This window comes from Kogia breviceps, chromosome 2, assembly GCF_026419965.1.
Source record: "Kogia breviceps isolate mKogBre1 chromosome 2, mKogBre1 haplotype 1, whole genome shotgun sequence".
Taxonomy (NCBI): domain Eukaryota; kingdom Metazoa; phylum Chordata; class Mammalia; order Artiodactyla; family Physeteridae; genus Kogia; species Kogia breviceps.
In genome coordinates, this window is record NC_081311.1 from 169,243,979 (window position 1) to 169,271,802 (window position 27,824).

The 27,824-nt window shown below is 37.1% G+C and overlaps 1 protein-coding gene across 4 annotated transcripts in view; it reads right to left on the bottom strand.

The window, feature by feature from the left end:
• The window catches only part of ICA1L (islet cell autoantigen 1 like), a 70,883-nt gene that overhangs the window by 24,188 nt on the left and 18,871 nt on the right, over nt 1-27,824 (bottom strand). For 2 of the 4 annotated variants that reach the window (XM_059053452.2, XM_067026590.1), the window contains exons 2-9: nt 16,876-17,044; nt 14,445-14,517; nt 9,313-9,436; nt 7,950-8,148; nt 6,073-6,198; nt 4,519-4,617; nt 3,173-3,258; nt 490-533 (exon numbers count right to left, since the gene is read on the bottom strand). In XM_059053452.2, the coding sequence (XP_058909435.1) occupies nt 490-533; nt 3,173-3,258; nt 4,519-4,617; nt 6,073-6,198; nt 7,950-8,148; nt 9,313-9,436; nt 14,445-14,517; nt 16,876-17,037 (913 nt within the window). In that variant the 5' untranslated portion in view covers nt 17,038-17,044. Of the gene's footprint in view, nt 1-489; nt 534-3,172; nt 3,259-4,518; nt 4,618-6,072; nt 6,199-7,949; nt 8,149-9,312; nt 9,437-14,444; nt 14,518-16,875; nt 17,045-23,310; nt 23,364-27,824 lie in introns of those variants that run through there. The other 2 variants (XM_067026588.1, XM_067026591.1) reach the window with 2 other exon arrangements.

Consider the following 27,824-nt stretch of genomic DNA (forward strand, 5'->3'; position numbering starts at 1 on the left):
TAGAGACAGAGAGTAGACTGGTGGTTGCTAGGGCCTGGGGGATGGGGGAAACGGGGAGATTGGCCAAAGGGTACAACTTCCAGTTATAAGATGAATAAGTTCTGGGGCTCTAACATATAGCATGGTAACTATAGTTAAAAACAATTGCTAAGAGAGTAAATCTTAAATGTTCTTATGCCCAAAATAAATATGGTAACTATGTGAGATGACAGATGTGTTAACTAATCTTATGGTGAAAATCATTTTGCAATACTAACATATACCAAACCATCACACTGTGCACCTTAAACTTACAGTGTTACATGTCAATTACAGCTGCTCAATAAAGCTGGGGAAAAAAGGCAAACTCAAGTTTGTACAGAAGAGACTTATAAAGGGACTTAACATTTTTTAACTGAATGGATATTAACACAATCCCCAAAGGCTGTAACAAACTGTTTTGACATTTAAATGTGATCATTTCACATTTTAATGAATTTACCATCTTACCTGGTTCACTTCCCAAGCTCACTTCCTCATCTGACAAAACTAACCTAAAGTAAAGACAAAAAAAATCCAAAGATTTTGGTTAAAATATATTTGGGACTTATACTCTACAAACAGTTTTATGTGGCTTAAAAAAATTTTTTTTTAACTGAGGAGACATATAAAATAGTTGTTCGGTAGATCTCCTAAAATCTGTCTGAGACAAATCTTCTTCTCTAGAGCTACACAGACTGTAAAAATAATCCGTCACTTCTTATTCTTTCAATGTATATTTACTGAGTATTGATGAAGCACCAAGCACCGCGTTCAGCATGGTAAACGCTGTGCTAAATACTATACCACAGAGAACATCTGTCACCAATGCCATCAAGTATGAAGTTTAGTTTTCAAGCATTAAAAGGTTTTTTGCTCATCCCAGTACTGGGCATATACCCTGAGAAAATCATAATTCAAAAAGAGACATGTACCACAATGTTCACTGCAGCACTATTTACAATAGCCAGGACATGGAAGCAACCTAAGTGTCCATCAACAGATGAATGGATAACGAAGATGTGGCACATATATATAATGGAAGAAATAAAAAGAAATGAAATTGAGTTATTTGTAGTGAGATGGATGGACCTAGAGTCTGTCATACAGAGTGAAGTAAGTCAGAAAGAGAAAGACACATACCATATGCTAACACATATATATGGACTCTAAAAAAAATGGTACTGATGAACCTAGCGGCAGGGCGGGAATAAAGACGCAGACATAGAGAATGGACTTGAGGACACGGGGGTGGGGAGGGAAGCTGGGGCAAAGTGAGAATAGCATTGACATATATACCCTACCGAATGTAAAATAGATAGCTAGTGGCAAGCAGCAGCATAGCACAGGGAGATCAGCTTCATGCTTTGCAAAGACCTAGAGGGGTGGGATAGGGAGGGTGGGAGGGAGGCTCAAGAGGGAGGGGATATGGGGATATATGTATGCATATGGCTGATTTACTTTGTTGTACAACAGAAACTAACACAGCACTGTGCAGCAATTATACTCCAATAAAGATGTATAAAAAAAAGGTTTTGCTCAAGAATACTTGGGAACTAGAGGGAATGAAGAAATGCAGAAAAAATGGAGTACTCTATTTTGAACAACAAAGTGATGTTTACAAAAGAAGGCACATTTGCCTAAAACATTCCGAACCAATACTAATTTTGGAAATTTATATCATCCATCTGGTATAATAATAAAAAAGTGAGATAAACAAATTGAACCAGATTTAGTTATTATTCCAGGGGTATAACCTCACAACTCTAGTATTGGAGGGTTTTAAAAAATAAGTCTTTAAAAACACTTTAAAAAGCAATATAGTATTTATTTGCAAATACTACAAAAATAAGCCTACAGAGCAAACAGGTACTTTGATTTGGGATGAAATTTCCAACGACAGAATACATAGATGGTGTTTTAAACACTCTGAATGGAAGAGAAGGTGAAGTGCTTTGGAATCTGTTAGTTAACTCAAAAGGTAGCTTTCGGACTTCCCTGGTGGCGCAGTGGTTAAGAATTCGCCTGCCAATGCAGGGGACTTGGGTTCGATCCCTGGTCCAGAAAGATCCCACATGGCCTGGAACAACTAAGCCCGTGCACCACAACTACTGAGCCTGTGCTCTAGAGCCTCCGAGCCACAACTACTGAAGCCCGCGTGCCTAAAGCCCGTGCTCCACAAGAGAAGCCACCGCAATGATAAGCTCGCGCACCGCAACAAAGAGTAGCCTCTGCTCGACGCAGCTAGAGAAAGCCTGTGTGCAGCAACGAAGACCCAATGCAGCCAAAAATAAAATAAATAAATAAAAATTTTTTAAAAAAGGTAGCTTTCATAATGCTGAAGATGTATGCGAAGATTCTGAATAAAACTTTCATAAAACGTGATAACGGAAATATTTACCAATTTAATATACTTAATTACAATTTTAAATGTCAATGTAAAACTAAGTTAATACATTTAATTCATATCTATACATTTGATTGTATAATCTATATACTAAAACATGTATATATCCAAGTTAGTAAAAAAATTTGTATTTCCCCCTAGAGAAAAGGGTGAAATACTTATATTTCAGATCACCTTCCACTCAACAATATATGGTTGTCATTGTTTGGGCCTATTTCTGGGTTCGCTACTATACTCAGTGCAGTCTGGTTAAAATGACAAGTGGCAGTTCTAAAAGGAAAACAAAGGTAAGATGTAATTAAAGGGAAGGCAAGAGGCAACATGAAAGATGTGCACAGCAAGAGCCTCCATTTTCAGGTAACCAATCCCAGTCCCATCTGTGTTGTTTTGGAGACAGATTTTCAATAGCTTCTGTCTCATAGCTGCTGACACCTGTCCCTTTCTTTTTCAAGCTGCCCCTTCTGGGATTCACCAGGTAGAGGCTCTTAATACATGGCTCAGTCTCCCACACTATAGAATTTGGGTTTATCACCCAAACTGTTCTGTATTCTTATCATCAACTTTGCCTGCCATGTTAAAAATGGGGGAGGAGGGTGGTAGGTTTCAAAACAAACGTTTAACGTTAATTGGAAAAATGACAGAGAAATAAGTATTCGGTAAACCAAAGAAGAAGCAACTCTTTCCAAATATATGGTACAATGGTATCCAGGATTTCCATAACATGATCTATAACTTTTGTCTGCTTACTTATTGAGGTTTTCCGGGAGAGAACTGTCTTCTATTCGTTCTTCCTTGTGGTCTTCAGTAAGCTTGACTGGAGTGTCTTGTAGTTGCTAAGGGTAAGAAATTCAATGTTAAGTAGATGCAAAGAATCTGTTTCTCTTTTTGAGCAAACGAAAATGAGAACAAAAATTCTAAAGAACAATATAAAACAGGAAGAGTTATGAAGTAGAGAGTGTGAGATACGGGAGATGTATGCTGATGTAATTTGACCCGAGCCCTGTGTCCTTTGTATCCTGGCAGCCTGTAGCCACTACGCACACCATGGGCCAGCCACAGGGTTCACCACTCTGTGATATGCCAAAGAAAAACAACACTTACACTGTGTCGCCAGCTGGTACTGCAACGTTCTAAATACAACTAAAGATTTTCAACTTCAAGTCTGAGCAGAAATTGGATATTAAATTTCCCTAAATACACAGTATGCTACACAGTAAAGCATTAACATAGAAAAAGTAAAAAAAAAAACAAACACATACACAACAACAAAAAACAAAATTCAAGGGTATCTACCAAAAACAGAAGATGCTATGTCAGAACCTGACTTAAAAATCCATACTAAGCCCCTGTAATATACAGTTGCAGGATATGAACCCATCACAGATATCACATCCAACTTAGGCACACTCAACATTTTCAAGCTCTACTGAAAATAAAGCAGAATGATAAGTTCAAAGGTACTGAAACCTAGCTTACCAGAACTGAAGAAATGATTAACACAGTGCATCTCTGCTGGATAAGCCATATGCACAGAAGGTTGACAGGAAGGGTACATTTTCACGTAGGTGTTACAGAAAGAGCCGACCTAATACAGTAATCTCTTCAGAGGCAACCACACATACATAATGACCAAAACTGGCATAATTTTTGTATCATGAATCACATCTATGACATGAGTGTAAAAGTAAAGCAAGGAGATTTTTCTTTACCTCCTAAAATTGTCAGGTGGGTAATGTGGTCATTTCTGAAAACACATTATCACTTTCCATCACTTATTCCTCTTAAGTTTTTCCTTTCCATAACCTTTTCTCTCTTTTGTATTTTAATTTTCTTTTCACTTTCTCTTTCTTTTATTCCCCCTTCCCCCCACCCTACTAATATCTTGAGCCCACCAGCAGTATTTCCATGTATTTGTTTAGTGCTGCTGGTATAATCTGGAATCAGGGAACTTCAGAAAAATGGCTGAAAGAGTGTAGAAAAATGTTTCCCAGTGTTTTGTAAAGTTGAAATTAGGCTTAGCAAAAAGTAGTTTCAAAGTTATTATCCAAATGAAGTGTAGTAAATCTAAGAAAAGACCATTGAAAGAAATGTACCTTGAGAGCTACAAAATCATATGGATGAAAGCCAATACAGGTCCCATGTATTTGGGACATCATTCGAGCTGTTTTCTCCCAGAATCCAAGCAGTGTCCTCTGCAGAAAAAGAAAAGGTGACACTACAGTTCTCCTTCCTCTCCTCTTTTTTCAGTGCTATTTTTCCTCACTATAGTAGATGAATAGTTGTCAAATAATAAGAAGTAGGAACTAAAATCAATTTCCAAGTTTGGGGAACCAGCAAGCACTGTAAACAGCAATTCTCCATAAGAATTGGCATTGTATCTGCATGTATGTGTGCCTATCTGTATACAGCACTGAAATGTACACTGGAGGCAGCTAGAGAGTAACTGCAGCCAAGAGAATGAAACTGGCAGATTAGAACACCTTCTGAGGAATCCAAAAGAAAAATGGTAAAAGCACCAAAATATCTTGTTTGCATTAGAAGTATATGTATAAATCTTTATGTTGGTAAGCAGATAATACAAACCTTTATTAATTGGAGTAAAATAATTTGTACCACTAAATTTGGACTTTCATTTAGAGTTCAAGAAAGACTTGTCAAAAAAATGTGTTATCAAGCTAACTCAAGTAATTCTCCCTGCAGTTGAAGCATGGAGTCTTAACCACTGGGCAACCGGGGAAGTCCTGTCACATACTTTTATTTTCAAGTACATCCTCTCTTGATTTCTTGAATTCCACAGTACTGAACTGAATTAGGTAGATTCCCTAAAAGCAGCAGTGAATATCCATTTCCTTTAGTTTGTTATTGTTTTCTCATGTAAAAAAACATATTCTCCTAGTTTGCCATTTACAAATACATGATAAAATCAGTAACTGCTACCTGTTAATATCTAATTTACTCATTGTATGCTATTTATGTATGATTTGGAATAAAGTAAGCATAAATGAGACTTGTGAGATTAAAGTGGTGTGGAATGGCAATTTGGCAGAATGAAAAGAACACAAGACCTAGAATTAGAAAACTTAAGTTTTTAAGCCCAACATTGCCATTTAATTCTCACTTTCCTCATCCATAAAATGATAGAAAAGTGTTGCAGAGCATGGGCTCTAGGCATGTAGGCTTTAGTAGCTCTGGCATTTGGGCTCAGTAGTTGTGGCTCACAGGCTCCGCAGCTCGGGGCCACAGCATATTTGCTTCAAATGAAACCGTATGTAGAACTAGTTTAAAATGGAGTAGCTCTGAATGAACCAAGGCTAACAGGCCTTGAATCCTGCCTCCTCTCCACATTCCCCTCCTCAATCCTAGACAGTCCGTAAATGTCTGTCTGTCTCTCCTAGGACACCAAGGGGAATAATGTGAAGCTATGGGAGTAGGAAAAGAAAGACTCTAAGGTCTTTTCCAGTCTGAAAAGACTGGAAAAGTCTTTTCCATTCATGATTCTGAATGTCATAACTCAATAAGTCAATTTCAGCAAAGTCAAAGGAATCTGATCAATTATACAGTTTTTTTGCACCCTTTAGACAACTTTTAAAAAGGAATCTCACCACTCATCTTTACTGCAAGGACATGCTGACCATGGAGGTGGGTACCTGGTAGGTAGCGAGTGAATGAGACAACATATTGCAGCGACTAGCTCCAAGTAAATCCACTTTCTGACAAACATCCATCTTTAACTTGTCAAAAGAAGCTTTGCTATTTCTCACTTGGATCTGTACCTGCAACCACAAAAATGTTAGTTATTATTGCTTATAATACAGAAATAAATATACCACACAGGTTTATGATACGTGTTTTCAGACACATGACATTGTAATAAAGAAGACTAATTCCCTTTCCCTGTATTATTTCAAAATTCATGGAAAAGATTTTGGCTATTTTTAGTAACTGTAGGAGACTCTTTCCAGCAGATATCTTTATGCTGAGAAACTATGTGATGAAAGATAGAAAGTACATAGTTAAGAAAAAAAAAAACAGATTCCAAATAAAAACAAACATCCAAAACTACTGATGGATAATATTTAGCTAAGAAAGAGTAGAAGAATAAATGGAAAGAGGACATAGTAAAAGTGTTGAGAAGCATTAATAATAATTCTGAATCATACAGATATATTTATAAACTTAAATACAGGCTCATTATATTTCTTACAAATGAGTCATTTATCACCAAGTAGTGTGAATACTCAACTTCAAATACACTCATTCATTCATTCAACAAATACTTATGAGGTATCTATTATGTGCCAGGCACTGTTCCAGGCACTGGGATGCTCTGGTGAACAGTGTTCTTCCTCACCATCCCTGAGTGAGGAGGCCCAGGAAAAAAGAAAATAAATATGTAACATAATCTCCAGTCACAAAGATAACATATAAATGCAACAGAAATGGGTGACAACTTTTGATTAGATGGTCAGGGAAGCCCTTGGTGAGTTCATGCATGATGTGTGAACTGGGATAGGAAGATGATAAGTGGGCCCTGCTAAGACCCTGAGGAGAGCCTTCTAGACCCAGGGAAAAGGAAGGACAAAAGTCCTGGGTGTGGGAAGTGTTTCCAGAGCAGGAAGGAATAGGGTAGAGCCGATTCCTTCCTCAAGCAAAGGAAGGGCTGGAGCACAGAGAGTAAGTACTGTACAAGATGTGGCAGCAGAGGGACCAGGGATCAGACTGTGCAGGGCTATTTGGGTCTAGATGAGAGGTGTGGATTGTATTCTTTTTAAAAAAAATTGAGGTGAAATTCACATAACATATACTTAACCATTTTTAAACTGTACAATTCAGTGACACTAGTGCATTGACAATGTTGTGTAACCACTCCCTTGGATTGTATTCTAATTGTCAAGGATTATAAAAGGGACAGAATAATAGGTTGCCTGAGGCCATGTGTCCAGCTACTGCCCAAGTCTATTGCAATAATCATCGAGGCAAAGAACTTGTAATGGCTAGTAAAAAGACTCCATCAATACTAAATATAGATATGGATTTTTATTATAGGTACTTTATGAAAGAGTGAATTTTGCTCTTCATGTATGGTAAATTCAGGGAATACAGTTTATAATAAGGAGTTTACTTAGCAAAATATATGTTCACACATGTAGTTGCTTTAACAGTTTGTGGTCAAACTATGTACTGTGGCAGAATGAAAAATTTGATAACCTTCACTTATAATTAATAATCATTTTACATGAGTTTTTACTTAAGTTTTTTTCCTGACTAATGAACTGTTTTCCTCCTGCAAACAACTCCTAAAAGTCCAGGTAGGCAACATTTAAAAGGTAGATCTATTATGCCACTCAAAGAGTGAAAAAAAAAAAAACGTGTGACAACGTTTTGTACGTTAACTGAAGATTTCCAAGCAACCAAGAATTTATAATATAACACATTTTCCAAAAATAGTCTGATGTTTTATACTCTTGATTAAATTATTCTGTAGAGCTTCAAGAAAACATAAAAAAGGGATGTATTTTCATACTTTTCGGAACTTTTCCATTTGTTTTAAGGTGTCTGGGTCCAGTTCTTGGGATATGTCTTTCATCCACAACAGAGCTCCTCTATATTCTGTGCGCGCCTGCTCCATCCGATTAACTGTCATCAAGGTATCAGATACTGCCCTTTGACTGAATGTTGCTACTTCTTGCTTAAGACGAGACAGGGGAGTATACAGAGCCAATCTAATGGCAGAGAGGTAAAAATAAGAGGCATGCACATCCCATAAGCAAAATAAAACAAAAACAACCATAAAGCATAACTTGCTATCAAGATGAGCCTATAAACAGGAAATTATTAAGATGCCTAAGAAAATCAGAAAGCAAATAAGGATCATACAGTTAACTTTGAACTGTTAATAAAGATGTTAATAAAGATCCCTTTTCTTGTTTTAGGAAATATCAATATATCATTTTTGCAACATTTTAGATGTTTATCCATGAATAAATAACCTGCCAAGTAAATCTGCCATTTAGAAAAGAATTCCTTGAGTAAAGAGATTCTATATTTCTAAAGCATAATCCTATAAGCAGAAAGCCTTTCTTTTGACAAATTTAGGGAAAACCTGGGTATAGAAAAGCAGATAAAATGCTAGATGAAGGAATTAGGATAAAATTCTTAGCAGCTGAGGATGAGAACAAGAGAAAAAAGGATTTAAGAAACACAAATCAAATGCAGCTCCTCTGGTCTGCTTTTGGCTTAGTGGCAATAGAGGGGCTTTTATTGTCTGTCTCTTTGTCACCTCCTTAAAGGTGGACTTTTGCACTAATATGGTGTTTCAGAATAAAGCCACTTAAGTTATACATTGCCATTACAGGTCCAATAAAGTCTATTTTTATTTTTCTCTAGAAAATGCAAAGATTTTGGCTTTATTTAGTAATTGTAGGAGATTCTTTGCAGTATAGGTATCTTTATGTTAAAAAGTTGTAAAATAATGAATGCAAAGTATATAATTAAGAAGACAAAATTTCCTCTGCCTAAAAAGAGGAAAAGTTCCAATGTACTCATAGATAGTATAATATCCGAAAAGTGAAAAATATATATATACATATTTAAATTTTAGCCATTCTGTGCCTCTGTTACATTAAAGCACTTAAGAAATTTAAGTACAGGCCTAAAGTCTATTTCTAGGAGTTAAGCAACTTGTGAATGTCAATTTTTAAATAATTATTTTAAATTCAAAATAAATAAGAGTTAGGCATCAAAAACAACTATATACTGCAATATACTTCTCTTTTAACCCTCTACTGGAATGAAGAGAAACCTTTACAAATATGCAAATTTAACTACACACATCAAAACTGTCATACTGACTACAAATTTAAGGATGATGCAAAACCAGGATAAACCTTTGCTTGGCTGAAGAACAGAGTGCCTTGCCAGCAGCATCCATCATTTTGCCAGCCTGCGTTGTATCCCGTTCTGCTTGGAACTTTAAAAAGAGCCCTAGTTCGTTTTCTTCCTCCGATACAACTAGGGAAAAAAAATGACAGTATAGTTCATTGTTTCATCATTGGTTTAAAACACACACACACACACACACACACACACACACACACACACACACGACTAAAATTCTCACAGCAATAATTCTCTATACATAAGAATTACTTGGGGGTGGAAGGAGAGACACTTATTTTTAAAATGCAAATTCCTGGGCTTCATCTCCAGAGATTCTGACTTTACAGGTCTGAGGATCTGGGGTTTTTTGTTTTTTTTTTTTTAAACAAGCACTCCAGATGATTCTGATGCACTGACTCCATGGGGAAAGACTGAACTTTAGTGGAAAAAAAAAATTCCAAAATAATAAGATAAAACAAAACCACAGATGATGCATTTTCAAACGTGCAGAGATGCATTTTAGGATCATTGCCTCTTACAAAGTATTTGGGGGTTTCTATTTATTTATTTATTTATTTTCGGCTGCATTGGGTCTTCATTGCTGTGCGTGGGCTTTCTCTAGTTGCGTCAAGTGGGGGCTACTCTTCATTGCTGTGCGCGGGCTTCTCATTGCAGTGGCTTCTCTTGTTGCGGAGCACGGGCTCTAGGCACACGGGCTTCAGTAGTTGTGGCTCGCGGGCTCTAGAGCGCAGGCTCAGTAGTTGTGGTGCACGGGCTTAGCTGCTCTGTGGCATGTGGGATCTTCCTGGACCGGGGCTCAAACCTGTGTCCTCTGCATTGGCAGTCAGATTCTTAACCACTGCACCACCAGGGAAGCCCCTAGCTTTCTATTTAAACTTAACTTATTCTTGTCTCCCATCCTGGCTTCATTTTCCTATGCTTAGTATCTCAGACCCACAACTGTCCACGATTTCATTCCTAAAACCCTTAAAGTTGTCATGTAGTACAATACTGCTCAAAGTGTGGTCTGTGGACCAATGCCAGTCCAGAACCATTTGCTACCAGCTTGTGACAAATATCAAAACTAAGAAACTATTTAGAAACTTTTACCAATTTGACTGTTTCATATCTGTTGAATCTAATAATAAAAGTGTGCCTATATTTTTCATGTCTTCTTTAATTTCATTTTTCTGAAAATTCATTTTTATTGTATTTTCAAAAGTGTCAGTTTACAACAGATTGAAAGGAAAACACAAGACAGAAAATGGCCCTTCATCACAGTTTTAGAAGTACTGATCTAGTGGAAGATGATCCTTTAATCACAGTAAGATAAACAGGTGAGGGAGCCCATAAAGTGTTCAAATTGTGAGCTTAAAGTGATAAACAAGGACTTCCCTGGTGGCGCAGTGGTTAAGAATCTGCCTGCCAATGCAGGGGGCATGGGTTTGAGCCTTGGTCCAGGAAGATCCCACATGCCGCAGAGCAACTAAGCCTGTGCGCCACAACTACTGAGCCTGCGTTCTAGAGCCTGTGAGCCACAATTACTGAGCCCGTGCGCCACAACTACTGAAGCCTGCATGCCACAACTACTGAAGTCTGCGTTCCTAGAGCCCATGCTCCACATCAAGAGAAACCGCTGTGGGACTTCCCTGGTGGCACAGTGGTTAAGAATCCGCCTGCCAATGCGGGGGACACGGGTTCGAGTCCTGGTCCGGGAGGATCCCACATGCCGCAGAACAACTAAGCCTGTGTGCCACAACTACTGAGCCTGCGCTCTAGAGCCCGCAAGCCACAACTATTGAGCTTGTGTGCCACAACTACTGAAGCCTGCGTGCCCTAGAGCCTGTGCTCCACAACGAGAAGCCACTGCAATGAGAAGTCCGCGCACCACAATGAAGAGTAGCCCCCGCTCCCCGTGGGGGAAAGTCCGTGTGCAGCAACAAAGACCCAAAGCAGCCAAAAATAAATAAATTAAAAAAAAAAAAAAAAAAAAAAGAGAGAGAGAGAAGCCACTGCAATGAGAAGCCCGTGCACTGCAACGAAGAGTAGCTCCCACTTGCCGCAACCAGAGAAAGCCCGCGCGCAGCAACAAACACCCAATGCAGCCAAAAAATCATTAATTAATAAATTAATTTTAAAAAGAATTCTATAAAAAAAGTGAAAAATATGACAAATGTCATGCTTAATTTCACCTTCGTTTACTGATGGAAAACTGAAGTTAAAAACTGAAAGGGAAGTCCCGTTTAATACCTCTGAGGCAGCAGGGGGACTCAGGCCTTCTCACTTGCTAGCTGCCCCCCAGCCTGGTCCTCCCTGTAGTGCCTACAAGGGAGGCCCTAGGAGAGCACGATAGTGTTTGGGAGAGGGTGTCTACACATTCTGTAGTATCATCTTTAATAAAACTGTGTGCTGTTTTATGAACAATTAACCTGATTAAGAGTGGATTGGATTTGAGGAATCTGGTTAATTTAATATTCTCATTACTTCAAAGATGTACAGATTACACATTTCCCTTGAATCAGAACTTCATAAAATATACCTCAATGAAAACTACTAGAAAAAAATATTAACTTGTCGATGATCCAGAAAGCTCTCTGAGAACTCGGACTACCTCATTAACAAATATCAATTGAACATGAACCATCATTGAGCCTCATCCTTATCAATGCAGAAAGGGGAGGAGATGAAGCTGAATCTGTGCTAATTCTGTGTTGGGACCTGCTGCCAAAAACTACAGAGACCCTACTCCTATGTGTTCTTCCCCAGCCAAGTTATTCTCATAAAGCTTTATAGTGATGGAGGAATCTACTGCAATTGTCCGATCTGTTAATAAAACAGTCTTCAAGAAATCACACAGTCATACACAATCTTGAAGAGAAAGTACATGATGAAATCTATATATTTATATCTCTTCCTTACCCTGAAATGCTCCACTAGCATGCTAAAAGATCTGGTGATTCCAGGACAAAAATGCAGTATGCACAAACTTGCCAATGTTTCTTTACATTTTCATTTCTGTCACAGGACTCCCTTGCTCCAATGACTGCAATGCCTTTTTACTGCTTGGTAAAATATTTAAGGTCCTTAGCAATCTGACTCGAATCTTCCTTTGCTCTTGTATCACCCTACTCGTCCTAATTACAAACTCTTCTGTCATGCAGACTGTTCTCACTCTTTAACCTTATTCCTTGACTCCAATTCCCTTTCTTCCCACACATTCAACATCTATAAAACTTTTACGTTTTACCTCAATTCCCATCTATGGGGTTGCCTTTACCAATCACTTTAATACACAGTTTCACTTCAAGAGAATTCAGAGGTATGTCTGTATCACTATCCTGAATTCAATTACACACTATTCTTGTCTCTTATTTTGTTACAAAAAGTTGTTTCTTGAACTACTGCTTTGGGAAAAGGACATAGTTTTACACATGGCAGGCACTCAAAAAATTATCATGCTATAATGGATTTCTTGCTTTAATGGGACAATACATGAACTCTGATTGTAAAATTTTGAGACCAATTTACACAGCCACACAAGCAAACCATTCATTGAGCAAATATGTATTAAGTATGGACTGTATGCTAGACATTGTTTCTAGGCTAGGAGACCAGAAATAAACAAATTCCTGTCCTTAAGGAGAGCATATTCTAGTGGTGATAAGAAAAACAACAGATAAAATATACAGAATGTTGAATACTGTTACGTTCTATTGTTAAGTAGACAGACTTATGAGAAAGATATGGGGGTCAGGGAAGGACTCACTAAAAAGATGACGACCACATACCTAAAGAAGATTGGGAGCCTACTATGCAGATATGCCTAGTGTGAAGGAGATTAACATGGCTCAAGAGGAGATGAGTTAGAGAAGTAACAGAATCAGAGAGGTGGCCATGTCCAGTAGGGAACTGTAATTAAGGCAGGAGAAGAGATCCAAAGATTGAGTTCCAACCAGAAGAGATCAAGAGAGGAGAGGGCTTCCCTGGTGGTGCAGTGGTTAAGAATCCACCTGCCAGTGCGGGGGACACGGGTTCGAGTCCTGGTCCAGGAAGATCCCACATGCTGCGGAGCAACTAAGCCCGTGCACCACAACTACTGAGCCCGTGTGCCACAACTACTGAAGGCCACGCACCTAGAGCCCGTGCTCCTCAACAAGAGAAGCCACTACAATGAGAAGCCTGCGAACCGCAACGAAGAGTAGTCCCCACTCGCTGCAACTAGAGAAAGCCTGGGCGCAGCAACGAAGACCCAACACAGCCACAGATGAAATAAAATAATTTATTTTAAAAAAAAATAGAAGAGAGGAGATTCCAGCAGTGGCAGGATACTGAGAAGGAATGACCGTTAAAAAGAAATCCAGGGACGTGTGGTACCTGGAAGCCAAGCGCAGAGAGTGTCTCAAGGAGGGGGCGGATAATCAACTATGTTAAATAATGTGACACGGACCGAGAATTGGTCCCTGGATTTACTGCTTCATGACTATGACAAGAGCAATCTGGTGGAGTGGTGGAGGTGAAAACCTGACTGGAGTGAGTACGAGAGAAAGTGGAAGGAAAGGAATTGACATTGTGCCTACAGATAATTATGTCGAAATTCCCTGTGAAAGGAGCAGAGGAATGGGATGGCAACTGCTAGGGCAAGTAGGGGTTGAGAAAGAGAGCTTTTAAATGATGGAAACAAATCCACTTAAGACTCTGGGAAGGAAAACTAAACTCAGCGAAATGAATCTGTCAGAGGATTTGATGAACTGAGGACACTGGGGGATTTGAGAACAGGTCACTGTAAATACTCATTTTTGTCATTAGAAACTGTCCACAAAATAATTCAATAAACTACTATTTTTACATTAAATCTTCCATTAAAAAAAATGCATGGCTTCCCTGGTGGCGCGGTGGTCGAGAATCCGCCTGCTGATGCATGGGACATGGGTTCGTGCCCCGGTCCGGGAAGATCCCACATGCCGCGGAGCGGCTGGGCCCGTGAGCCATGGCCGCTGAGCCTGCGCGTCCGGAGCCTGTGCTCCGCAACGGGAGAGGCCACAATAGTGAGAGGCCCGTGTACCGTTAAAAAAAAAAAAAAAAAGCAAATGAATATTTATTTTAAACGGGAATTGTCAGATAGATATCTATGATTTCATACCATTGAGTCTTAGCTGATATTTCTCAACTATCTTCAGAAGTTCAGTGCATGTCTCTTGAATGGAGTGAAAAACCTTTGAAATATAAATTTTATTAGGACAATGTAAAGAACCATAAACAAATATAAAATATTTAAAAAGCACTTCAAAAGCAAAACATTTTCTTATAAGTATTATGTCTATTTTCCTTGACTGTGATATACTTCAGTTCTGGTTTTATTTCAGGTGTAGAAAAAGCACATTTAGATTTCCCCCAAGAGGGCTGGAAGAAATGGTGATAAATACATGAGAGCTAATAAAAATTTATAACTGTGGAATCTGTCCTCCCCTCAGCTCCAAACTATCTAAATAGCAAAAAGGTAAATCTAATATAAACTACATCAAACATTGCTTACCACAGATGAAAAGAGTATAGATAGCCTTAGAAAACACTAACGCGGAGTCTGACTTTTCTCCAATATTGGTCTAAGCAAAACAGGTCAGTGAGCTTACCATAAAAGTTAAATAATGTGTTACAACATCAAAAATAAATTACTTTTGGATTATTTTTGTTTAGAATTTTCCATGAATATTAATCCCTTCATTATCACTGCTGCTAATAGCTAACAAAAAAATAAAATATCCAGTAGGCTCCCATTTCAAAGCAAGCAAGTGAAAATTTGAGATCAGGACACATACACGTGAGGTAACTCTTCACACATATCTATACATTTGGGTTTCCCCAGAGAAACAAGCCAGCATGGGTTTTAGGGTGCAGCCTAAAGAAGACTCACAAAGTCCTTCTCTGAAGAGTTGCTATGAGACTTTAGTTCAAAAAGACCTTGGCACTGTGGTATAATATTAGGCCCTAATCCTTTGATTATCAAATGAACTTCCAATCTCACCATGAAGCCTGAATGATCTATCTCTGATGTAGTTTTGTTGTTATTTTGACGTTTGATCAGACCAAAGGAAGACTGATAATAGACACTAAAATCTAAGTGGAGGAGCAACCATCAATTTTCCACATAAGTTTAAGTATATTTGGATTACACTCGGTATATGGATTTGGCAATTTAAAAAGTTGTTTTAAATCCATATGGAAGGGGATTAGAAAAGTATACAAAAACGATAGTTCTGTTATGATGAAGTGATTATGATTTTTTTCCCATGGGTCCTTGAAAGATTTACATACTATTGCTTTTCACTGTTATAATAAAAATATCTTTTTCAGTTTTAGTGAGGTATAATTTGACAAACAAAACTGTAATATATTTAAAGTGTACAACATGATAATTTAAGTATGCATACTTGTATGTATACTTGAAATGAAACTTCTTCTCATTCTTAAAAAAATTAGTACAATTGTAGGAGAAAGTTCTTGGTTGATTCCAAATATTTGTCTAATGGGCAAGAATTACACTGAATATAAAATGTCAACCACACATTACCTAATGATGTGAAACAATACAAAAAAATATACATCTGTGGGAATATATGTAGCAACAGTGAAGAGCTCCCCTGGTGCTAAAACATATTACTTATAATAAAGTCCCTTCACTTTTTTTCCACATTTGTCACTGAATCCTAAGAAGAATAGTTTTCAATAGAAACAGTAAAACCTTGTTAAATAGAAGTAATTTCTATTTCCATATTTGTTAGGGCAATTATGAAAGTTTATTTTCTGTAGAATAAAATTACTTAGTAGATTAAGACCTATTTAATTAGACCTCTATTTAAAAATATTAAAGAATATTTAAGAATCCCAACAGATTACTACATTCCAAGCATAAAAGAACTCCTGCCTGGAAATGTTTGTAAAAGTTACATTAGTATATGTACATGGAATTAGCAAATCTGCATTTAAAAGTCTAGATTTTTTCATTAATGTGCATGAGACCTTCCTTCTAATTAGCTTAATTACTTAAAAGCATAAGACACACATATGTTTAAAGTTGTTTCCTGGTAATTAGTCCTTTTATTTAAAAAGAAAAACAGAACCAAAAATGCGCTATGACATACTTCAATTAACTCCACCCCTTAGTAATAGAAACAAAAACTCCCACTTGTAAAATCCTCACTCACTATTTGATTTCAGTTAATGTACTGCAGTGAGGTATAGACTTCAGATAAAATAGTATAAAATATTATGACATGATATATAATGAGTATATGGTCCCAATTAGAAATATAATTAATTCATTAACAGCATAAAAATTATAGTAGTTGTGCCAGGGAAATTACTTAGTTCATGATTTATCTAATTTATGAACACCAGTTCCGCCAATCCTCAATCTGTGATCTCCTATCCAGAAGATCTGATTGACAAATGGATACAATTGTTCTATTACCAAATTTTGCATTTATCCCAATAAGTTCTTCAGTATGAAAGCTTGTCATAGTCATCCTAGATAATAATAAGTTATATGCAGTACACAGAATCCTAAAATTTACCTCAAGTTTAGCATCCAGTTCAGCATCAGATGCCACTATGTGCTCATCCTCCTTTTTCCCGGTTGCTTTGATAAAGACCTGTTTGGTTTTCCAGTATTTCTTTTGCATTCTGCTGACTACTGACCGGTTATCTTCTGGTCTGGGTTGCCCAAAAAAATCCATGGAGTGACTACAAGAAATAACTAAAATTAAATTTCTTAAAAAATATTTTCAATAATAAATATCTGTTTAGCCAATATTTAATCTAATAGAAAAACAAAAAGGTACTAAATAGAATATTAATGTTGACAGCTAAACATGCTAATGTTTACTTTGTATGGTCTAAATTTATGTTTTAATTATAACTTGCACAAGTAATAGGCAAAAAGATTAGAGATACATTAATTAGGTGACAAAGTGATAAAACTGTTATGATTTTGCAGTAATGGCTGGAAATAATTTTATTTTGTTCGACCAATCTCTATTTGTAGACACTTATTAGTTTCTGATTTTTGCTTTTGTAATAATACTGAAAAATGAACTTGTACACACATCTTTGCATCCTGCTGTCATTTCCTTAGGAAAATTTCCTACGGATTAACTACTATGTCAGAAGAATATACATTTAATATATACCCTCAGATATGCAAAGATTCAGATATATACTCTTCTTTAAAAATTACTTAAAGAAATACTTTAGTATCCAATAAATTAACAAAAATAGAGATCTTAAGTATAAGGGAGATATGTTATAAAAGAAATAGAGATGAAAATTGTAACCTTTTGTAAACTTAAAAATTAATGTCAAAGTAATTGTTCTTAACATGGTTAAGATGGCTACATTAAGGAAATGCAAATGTGAAAAGTGTGCATTAGTGAAATGTAAAAAAATGAAATAATAATAATAGTTTTAAAAGCCCAGACTATTCCAATAAATGGTGGGAGGTAGGAACAAAGGGAGGTACTAAAATATGTGATTCATTTCCAGGGGAATCAATAGATAACCAATGTATTCTTAATGTTGGCAAAGAAACAGAAGTTCACTTTCTTTTTATTTTGAAATTACTAATCGAATAAAAATAGGATGTCTAATTTCTAAGTTATTAGGAGCAAAACAAGAGAATGAGAAAAACCAGCAAAAGCAAAAGAAGACTGGAAAAACAGGAGTAAGGCAACATAACAAATAGTGTAAACTAAGATGACAGAATAAGAATAATTATATTACTTAGTATAATAAACGCAAACTTCCTCTTAAATACAAAGAATCTCAAATCATAAAAAATAAAATAGTATACCTAATTATATGCTATTTGGGATCCGCTTAAAACAAAACGATAAAGAATTATGGGTTAAGATATACCAGGTAGGGACTTCCCTGGTAGCTCAGTGGTTAAGAATACGCCTGCCAATGCAGGGGACACGGGTTCGATCCCTGGTCCAGTAAGATCCCACATGCCATGGAGCAACTAAGCCCGTGCACCACAACTACCGAGCCTGTGCTCTAGAACCCGCAAGCCACAACTACTGAAGCCCGCGTGCCACAATTACTGAAGCCCGCACACCTAGAACCCATGCTCCGCAACAAGAGAAGCCACCGCAATGAGAAGCCTGTGCACTGCAATGAAGAGTAGCCCCCGCTCACTGCAACTAGAGAAAGCCCACATGCAGCAACAAACACCCAGTGCAGCCAAAAATAAATAAATAAAATAAATTTATATTCAAAAGATATACCAGGTAAATATAGTAGAAAGAAAATGAAAGCAGGGCTAGCCACATTAATATCAGACAAAGTAGGTTTAAATAAAAAGCATTATATAGAACAAAGACAAAATGTAAAGTCCACAGGTGGCCACTCTTCCAGATGTTTGCTGGCTATTCTCCTTTGGGTATCCTCCTGTATTCCTGGACAGTGTAATCATCATTTAACTGCAGCAACTCTCATGTGTATGCTGCTAACTTGGTTGGACATAATTTGGGATAGAAAATAGTACAGGGGGGTAATGGATTTGATGTAAGCATTATACCGTCTGACACAAAGTCTTGAGGGAAAACTTGCAGTTTATCTTTCCCTCCAATTTCTGTCTGCTTTTGCTTGCTTTTGATGGTTTTCAATTAGTTTTCCCCTCCAGATTGTTATCAGCATGAGGGTCAGTCCAACTGTATGACAAACTGCTGATCTCTTCTACTACGCTGACGTGGGCTTAGGCCCAATCAGTTAAGAGAACAAACTTCTTAGGAGTATCAGAAGAGAATATCTCTTCCCTACCTCAACTCACTTGCTGATGTAGCTTGAACAGTATACTCCTGGCCTCTCTCCACTCCCTCACTAGCTCCTTCATATGCAAGGAAGAGTAACTTATCTGATTGAATTTGAGAGCAATAAACTTAGTCCTCCCTTTCCTCTCTGAAATCTATCCTGCCTGCAGAGAGCACACATTCCCTGGCAACGGGAGGACAGTGACTGGGTGGGTAAATCTGCAAAAGGTGAGATTTGTACATTTGCATTTTTTGGCAGAGGGCACTGCTAAATCCGCTTGCCACTGTGGGTAGGTTGAGTAGAAAGCCAAGTCTTACTGGCTTGACATCAGATGATAGCGCTCAAGGCTGGAGAACTACCAGAAATTTAGGAAGAATATCATGGAAGGGAGGGAGCCAAAGAGGAGATGATCTCTGAAATCTGTACACAAAGAGCTCCCAAGACCTGTGCTGTTCACTAAACTAATCATGAGGTGAAGGAGGGGACCCTAGGGGTCCTCGCAGAAAATCAGCAGCTAGAAACTGAAGTAAAGATTTCAACTGCTACCACTACAGCGGAGACAGAGTCTGGAATTTGAATTCAGTCAAGTTAACTGCCTTCTAGAATAAAAATTATTTTTCAGAGAAGCGAAACAGAATTCAGAGTCTCTAAAATCCATCATTTAAAAAGTCAAGTATATAACCAAAAAACACTAGACATGCAAAGAAACAGGAAAATGTGACCCATACTCCAAGAAATAAAGTCAATAAAATAGATTCCAAAGATTTCTCAGATATTACAATTATCAGACAAGCACTTTAGACCAGCTATTATAAACATGTAAAAGATTTAAAGTAGGATATATGCACAATAAATGAATAGAAAATATCAAAAGAAAACAAGTGAAACTTTCAAGGTGCAAAGTTCAATAAATGCAATTAAAAACTGACTGGATAAACTAAAGATGGGAGATACAAGAAGTGAAGCTGAATCAATAAAAATTACCTAATCTGAAGAACAGAGAAGAAAAAAAAAAGACCCCGAAGGAGAGGAGGAATAGAAGGGGAATGAAAAATATCTGAATAAAACATCCTAAATTTTGTAAATGACATTAACTTACAGACTGATAAACACAAGGAAAACCACAAATAGGCACATCATAGACCAACTGCTTCAATTCAAAGATAAAGAGAAAATCTATCTTGAAAGCAGAGAAAAATGGTATACTACACAAACGGGAACAAAAATATAAATAAGACGCAAGCTCTCAACAAAAACAACAAAAGCCAGACTACAATGGAAGGACATATTTAAGGTGTTGAATGAAAGAAAGAAAAACTATCAACTCATAATTCTCTACTGTAACTGTCCTTTAAAACTGAAATCAAAATAAAGCCATTTTCAGATAAAGAACTGAGAAAATTCATGGCCAGGGAACTTTTACAAATGCTAACAAATTCTATAGGCTGAAGGGAAATTACAACAGTAATTTATCTATAGAAAAGAATGAAGATGACTGGAACTGGTAAATGTCTGGGTAAACATAAGACATTTTTCTTTCTTAATTTCTTCAAAAGTTATATATAGTTTAACATATGCAGACAACAATAAAGTGATAGCTCAATCATCCCAATATTCTGTCATTTCTGTGTCATTTATACCTTCACCTATTCCCTACCACCTTACTCCATAATCATTATCATCATCATTATTATATGGTTCTTTTTGATAATATTTACATACATTGAAATGTACAATTTTTAGCTGTATACTTTTGACAAATAGGTATTATGGTATAGAACATTTCCAACTCCCCAGAAAGTTCTCTTGTATCCCTTTCCAGCCAATGCCTAGCCTACCATAAATAATAAATGTTTTGATTTTTTTTCACCTTAGTTTTTCCTTTCCTAGTTTGTTCTTTTTTATCACTGAACAGTAATCCATTGTATGAGTGTTAACAGTATGCTTTAATTTTTAACTATTGTAAATAAATCTGCTATGAATATGCCTATACAAGTCTTTTGTGGATGAATGTCTTCACTTCTTTTCGATAAACCTAGAAATGGATTTTTCTCTATCAAAGGATTGGTGTACACTTTATAAAAAATTGCTGTTTTACATTCCCATTAGCAATGTATGAGAGTTATAATTGTTCCACAACCTCAATAACAGTTAATGTTGGCAGACTTTTTAGTTTTATCTATTCTAGTTGTGTAGTGGTATTTCCTTACAGCTTTAATGTGTATTATCCTGACAACTGATAATGAACATTTTTTCACGCACCAACTGGCCTTTTGTATATCCTCCATTGCTGTGTTGTTAAGTCTTTTGCCCACTTTTAAATTGGTTTGTTTGTCTTTCTTTTTTTAGTATTGAGCTGTAGAGTTCTGGAATTTAGATTGGGATGGTACTGAATCTACAGATCAATCTATGAAGGACTGGCATCTTAATAATATTGAGTCTTCCACTTCATGAACATAGTATGTATCTCCATTTATTTAGGTCTTATCCTAAATAAATCCTGTCAATCCTAAATAATCCGGTGGGTAGAAATTCTCTCAGTTTTGGTATCTATGACACTCTATTTTGCCTTCATTCATAAATGATAGTTTAATTGTATATAAAAGTATAGATTGGCAAGTTTTCCTTTTTTTAAAGCTATCATTATTGGTCCATGGAAGACTCATTCTTTTGTTTGTTACTTGTATATTCATTCGTTTTTAACCCCTTCCTCATATCCATCTCTCACTACAATCATTCTAATGTGTTTGATGTGTACCTTTTTATTTGAATGTGTTCTTGTAAAATGTGTTGTTATGTACATATGCTAATCTACACAAATGATACTGTGCTGTAGATTTCATTCCTGATTTTTTGTTGTTTTATTTTTTCACTCAGTATTTATTTATTTACTTATTTATTTATCTGGCTGTTCCGGGTCTTAGTTGCAGCAAGCAGGATCTTTGTTGGAACATGTAGGATCTAGTTCCTGACCAGAGATTGAACCCTGGCCCCCTGCATTGGGAGCTTGGAGTCTTAACCACTGGGCCACCAGGGAAGTCCCCAGTCCTTTGTTTTTAAGTTCTATGTATGTTGCTATGTATGTGTCTGTTTTGTTGTTTCCATTATATAACATTCCTTAGTGTTCCTTAACTGTTTGAGGATAGAAGCCCTAATACCTTAGGTCGTCTATTGCAGTCAATGAGAAGTCTGGGCTCCTACTGTCCCTCCTTTTTCTCTTTGAATCTTTTAGGAGAGAGTTTTTATCTGTGATGTCCTGAGGTTCTCTAAGATGTATTTAAGTAGAGTGTATTTTCATTATGGAGGTTCATGTCTTCCTTCAGTTCTAGCAAATTCTAAGCTGTAATCCTTTCAAATATTCCTTTTCAGCTGTAATTTCTTCTTTTATCTGAATCTTCTATTGGGTGTTATTCTTTGTATGTCTTAATGGCTCATTTTTTTATCTCTTTGTCCTATATTTTGGATAAGTTCTTCAGTACAATCTTCCAGTTTATGAATTCTCTTTTCAACTCTGTTCAGTCTAGAGTTCATCATACCTATTGAGGTGTTTTTTTTTTTAATCCAGTGAGTGTTTCTTTCTTTCTTTTTTAATTTCCAAGTTTTCTAATTGGTTCTTCTTAATATTCTCCTAATTTTTGATCCTTTTTAATGACATCATTCCATAATTTTTCTCTTTGGCACCCTAAATATATAGAATTCTTAGACTTTTTATCTGGAGTAAATTCATTTTCCAAATATTGATTTTGTTGGTTGAATTCTGTAAGCTTATTTTGAGTATAAAATCTTTACTTTTCCTTTTTCCTCTCTCCGGTTATTCCTCCTTATCTAGTGATTATAGATCACTAGATCTATAATCTAGTTGCCTCCACTTCACCTTCAGGGTTGCTACTTTCACAGCGTCATATACTGATATTTTAGGGACCCTGATATAGTGGTATCTGAAATACTACTGATCTATGCAGGGTGTTGAAGGAGCATTGCATGTGAAACACTTTTAATTTCTACCAACCTGCAGAACCTGAACTCCCAGAAGCCAGGACCTACTTCTATATTGAGAGCTCAAGACATCTGTTTCAGTCCACTCACCTCTTTGTCTTTCTATTTTGTTTCTAGTCCATGTTTATCTTATTATCTAGCCAAGATAAACTTTCTGGGGTTTGTTTTTTTAATGATTACTATGAATTTGGAGCAGAACTTACCATGCCATCTTAACTAGAAATCTCCTTTCTTCTTTTTTTTTTTGGCCGTGTTGCATGGCATGTGGGATCTTAGTTCCCCGACCAGGGATCAAAACTGTGCCCCCTGTAGTGGGAGCACAGTCTTAACCACTGAACCGCCAGGGAAGTCCATAATCTCCTTTATTTCTAGAAAGAGTACAATATTTTTTTTACTTGAACACAGTCACCAAATGGAACACTTTACTCATTTTTGCATTATATAATATTTAAATTTGTATTTGTAGCTATCTCTTGGATATGGAATACAAATATTAAAATAAAACAAATCAATATTCTCTTTAGAGGTAGTTCTATACTCACTTTACTTATAACATCCCGTTACTATGACATCACACAGAAACAAGCAAAACAGACTGATGGTAACATACAAACTGAAGCACCGAAATTCCCTTGAGAAAAATAATCTGTGAAGACTTTTGACTAAATACAACATCACCGTTTGATGTAATTAAGAAAATACATTAGACAAGGTTGCTGTTTAATATTAATGTAGTATTCCTGATTACTCTAGCTCCCAAGCCATGAATTTTCTTTCTTTTTTTTTTTTAAAGGAACATTTATTTATTTATTTATTGGCTGCATTGGGTTTTCATTGCTGCGCGTGGGCTTTCTCTAGCTGCAGCGAGCGGGGGCTACTCTGTTGCGGTGCATGGACTTCTCATTGTGGTGGCTTCTCTTGTTGCGAAGCACGGGCTCTAGGCACGTGGGCTTCAGTAGTTGTGGCACGCGGGCTCAGTAGTTGTGGCTTGCAGGCTCTAGATCGCAGCCTCAGTAGCTGTGGTGCACGGGCTTAGCTGCTCCACAGCATGTGGCATCTTCCTGGACCAGGGATCGAACTCATGTCCCTTGTGTTGGCAGGAGGATTCTTATCTCTACAGCCTAATAGGTAACGTGGAGCCAATGAAGGTTTTTTGAGCAGCAGAAAGACTAAACAGAGTTTGGAAAATCTTTCCATATTCCGGATATAATCTAATAGGAGTCTGGACCAGGAACATTAGCATAAGAATATATTTGAAGAAAGAATCTATAGAACTTGTTAATAATGATTCAAGTTTTGCCCCTGAAAAATAAGGGCAATTAGGAGAAGCTATTTAAGTGGTAACACCATGCATTTGATGTGTGAAATTTTGAATTTTTTTTTTTTTTTTTTTTTTTTTGCGGTACGCGGGCCTCTCACTGTTGCAGCCTCTCCCGTTGAGGAGCACGGGCTCCGGACGCGCAGCCTCAGCGGCCATGGCTCACGGGCCCAGCCGCTCTGTGGCATGTGGGATCTTCCCGGACCAGGGCACAAACACGTGTCCCCTGCATTGGCAGGCGGACTCTCAACCACTGTGCCACCAGGGAATCCCTGAAATATTGAATTTGAAATGATAAGGGACATCTGAGTTTACAGAAATATCTAACAACCAATTAAAACTGTAGTAGCAAAGGTTGTTTCAAGCTTGGATCTCCAGTTATACTGCCTAGGTTTGAAGCCAACAACTCCACTATTTCCTAGCCGTGGGACATTGTGCAAATTACATTAATCTTTCTGACCCTTAGTTTTCTCATCGGTAAAATAGGAATAATGAAGTAAATAGACTGCTATAAGAATCAAAAGAGAAAATACATGTAGAGCACTTAGAACAGAAATTGTTGGCAGTTAAGAAGCATATTATTTTATACTTTTTCATTTTAATTTTTATATTGGAAATGGTGATTTGGGAGCTAACTATATGAAGATAGTTAAGCAGTGAGAACACAGGAGAACTTCAAGAAAGAAAGCAGAAAGGTGGTAAAATTTGGAGGTTTGAGGAAGGTGAATCAAATTTGTACTAGGTTCTTAGTATTGTGCTATGGATTAACCATAATAAGAATAATAGGTTAATGAGAAATATGTTCTATATATAATAGATACTTAAATCCCATAGTTGAAAGAAATTGAAAAGAACCTTAGAGGTTACCTAGTTCAACTTTCTATTTCTGTTATCTAGTTCAAAAGGGATGGAGACTTCCATAAAATGAGAGACCGATAAAAGAAATTTAAAAATCTTAATCATAACTGAGAATATAAAACAATTACACGGAGAAAATTTATTCGATACAGAGTTAGAGTGAAAAGCTTATATTAACTCCATCACCCAACAAGACTGCTATAAAGAGATTAAAGTGTCATTTATCCTCATTTGCCATAAAATCATTCACCAGAGCAATAGCAATACAGACTATGTGTGCTGATTAAACAGTTTTCATAAGTAAAATAGCTTTTTGTCTTTGATTGACCAATATGAAACTGCCAACATTAGGATCATTTTTTTTTTTTTTTTTTTTTTTTTTTTTGTGGTACGCGGGCCTCTCACCGTTGTGGCCTCTCCCGTTGCGGAGCACAGGCTCCGGACGCGCAGGCTCAGCGGCCATGGCTCACGGGCCCAGCCGCTCCGCGGCATGTGGGATCTTCCCGGACCGGGGCACGAATCCGTGTCCCCTGCATCGGCAGGCGGATTCTCAACCACTGCGCCACCAGGGAAGCCCTAGGATCATTTTTGACCTACAAAATCAGCAATTTCATATGGTTCAACCTAAAAAAAGGAACTCAAACAACTCACCTCAGAAGAAAGTGCTTTGTGGGTAAATGATGTGCCTAACCAAGATCACATCTCACTGCATTTCAGGGATCTAGGCTGATGGGCAAACACTATGGTCCTCCAGCAAATTAGTCCTTAGCTGCCTTCTTGCTACAGCAGCAGAATTGAGTAGATCCAGCAGACTGCATGGCCTACACAGCCAAAATATTGACTATCATGGTCTTTTACAGAAAAAGTTTACATACCTCCGATCTAGATCATGGTTCTCAAAGCATAGTCTGAAGAGTCATAAGTCTCTTTAAGCTAATGTTTATTCTTTGCTCATATGTATGTATACATACATACATATGTACACACACACATATATATATATACTATATATCATATATGTAATTTTTTAAAAATAAATTATTTTATTTATTTATTTTGGCTGTGTTGGGTCTTTGTTGCTGCGCGCGGGCTTTCTCTAGTTGCAGCGAGTGGAGGCTACTCTTTGCTGTGGTGTGTGGGCTTCTCATTGTGGTGGCTTCTCTTGTTGTGGAGCACGGGCTCTAGGCGCGTGGGCTTCATTAGTTGTGGTGTACAGGCTCAGTAGTTGCAGCATGCAGGCTCTAGAGCACAGGCTTAGTAGTTGTGGTGCACAGGCCTAGTTGCTCCACAGCATGTGGGATCTTCCCTGACCAGGGCTTGAACCCGTGTCCCCTGAATTGGCAGACGGATTCTTAACCACTTCGCCACCAGGGAAGCCCCATATATGTAAGTTTTAAAGGTACTGCCTGACTAATCTTTCATCAATTGTCCATTAATTCAGGAATAGTTTTTGGCTCTGGCAAATCAATGAGTAGATTATGTTACAGGGTCATTTGTATGTCCCCTTGCACAGATGGAGACAAACTGAAGCCTACTGGAATTATTAGGGGTTACTGATACGAAAGACAAACTTTTAAGTCACAGATTGAGAATCTGCCCCTCGAACTTTCCTAAAGGATGTATTTGATACAGTATCAGCTTTAATATTAGACTAGAATTGCATCAGGTTATAAATACGAATCCTTTTAGATAGGTGAGCTTAACTGTTGTTTAGCCAAATGTGGGTTTGGTTACTGAGAGGCTAGAACAGGACTAGGGCAGTTGAAATTTACAAATACTCTGAGACAATAGAAGTAGGCAGAACTATAATTAGCTGAAATTTCCAGAGAGTCCCAATAAGGAAGTCAGTTTCATACACATATTAAATGCCAGCTTTGTTCTGGGTGCTACACTTGACACTGCAATCATAACACCAATAAGACACTAAATGAGAAAATTAAATGCAGCTCTGTCTTTATCTAAAACAGAAAGAATATGGCAATTACTTACAGCCATTCAATCATAAACCCCCAAATCCCATACTAAGAAAGTAAGTTGCCCACAGAGAGGATACCATGTCCACCTAATATTCTTATAACATGACTAGAGCTTAATTGTTTTTCAAAAATAATTCAAAATTATGTAAAAGGTAAAGTCTTAGAGGGGGCTTAAGATATTTAAAAGTTCCTGATAATCTTGGTATTACTACTGACTAAAATAGTAATCATTATACTTGTAGAACTCTTGACAATTTTTAAAACATTTTCATACATTTTATCTCCTTCAATCTTCATGACAACCCTGACAACTAGAAATGGCAGATTTTATTATTCCAGTTTTGTAAAGGAGATCACCAAGGCATTGTGAAATTAAGGGAACTTTCTCAAGGATACACATACATTAAGAACATATTGATATTTAGCACACATCCAAGACTTTGACTCCAAAAGCAGTGTTCTTTTGCAGTTTGAAGGCGAGGAAAGTATGATTAAAGTTATCTTCTGTCTTATAGTGAGTTAACTGAGACATACAATATTAGTTTCCTAATTTTCAGGTAACCTG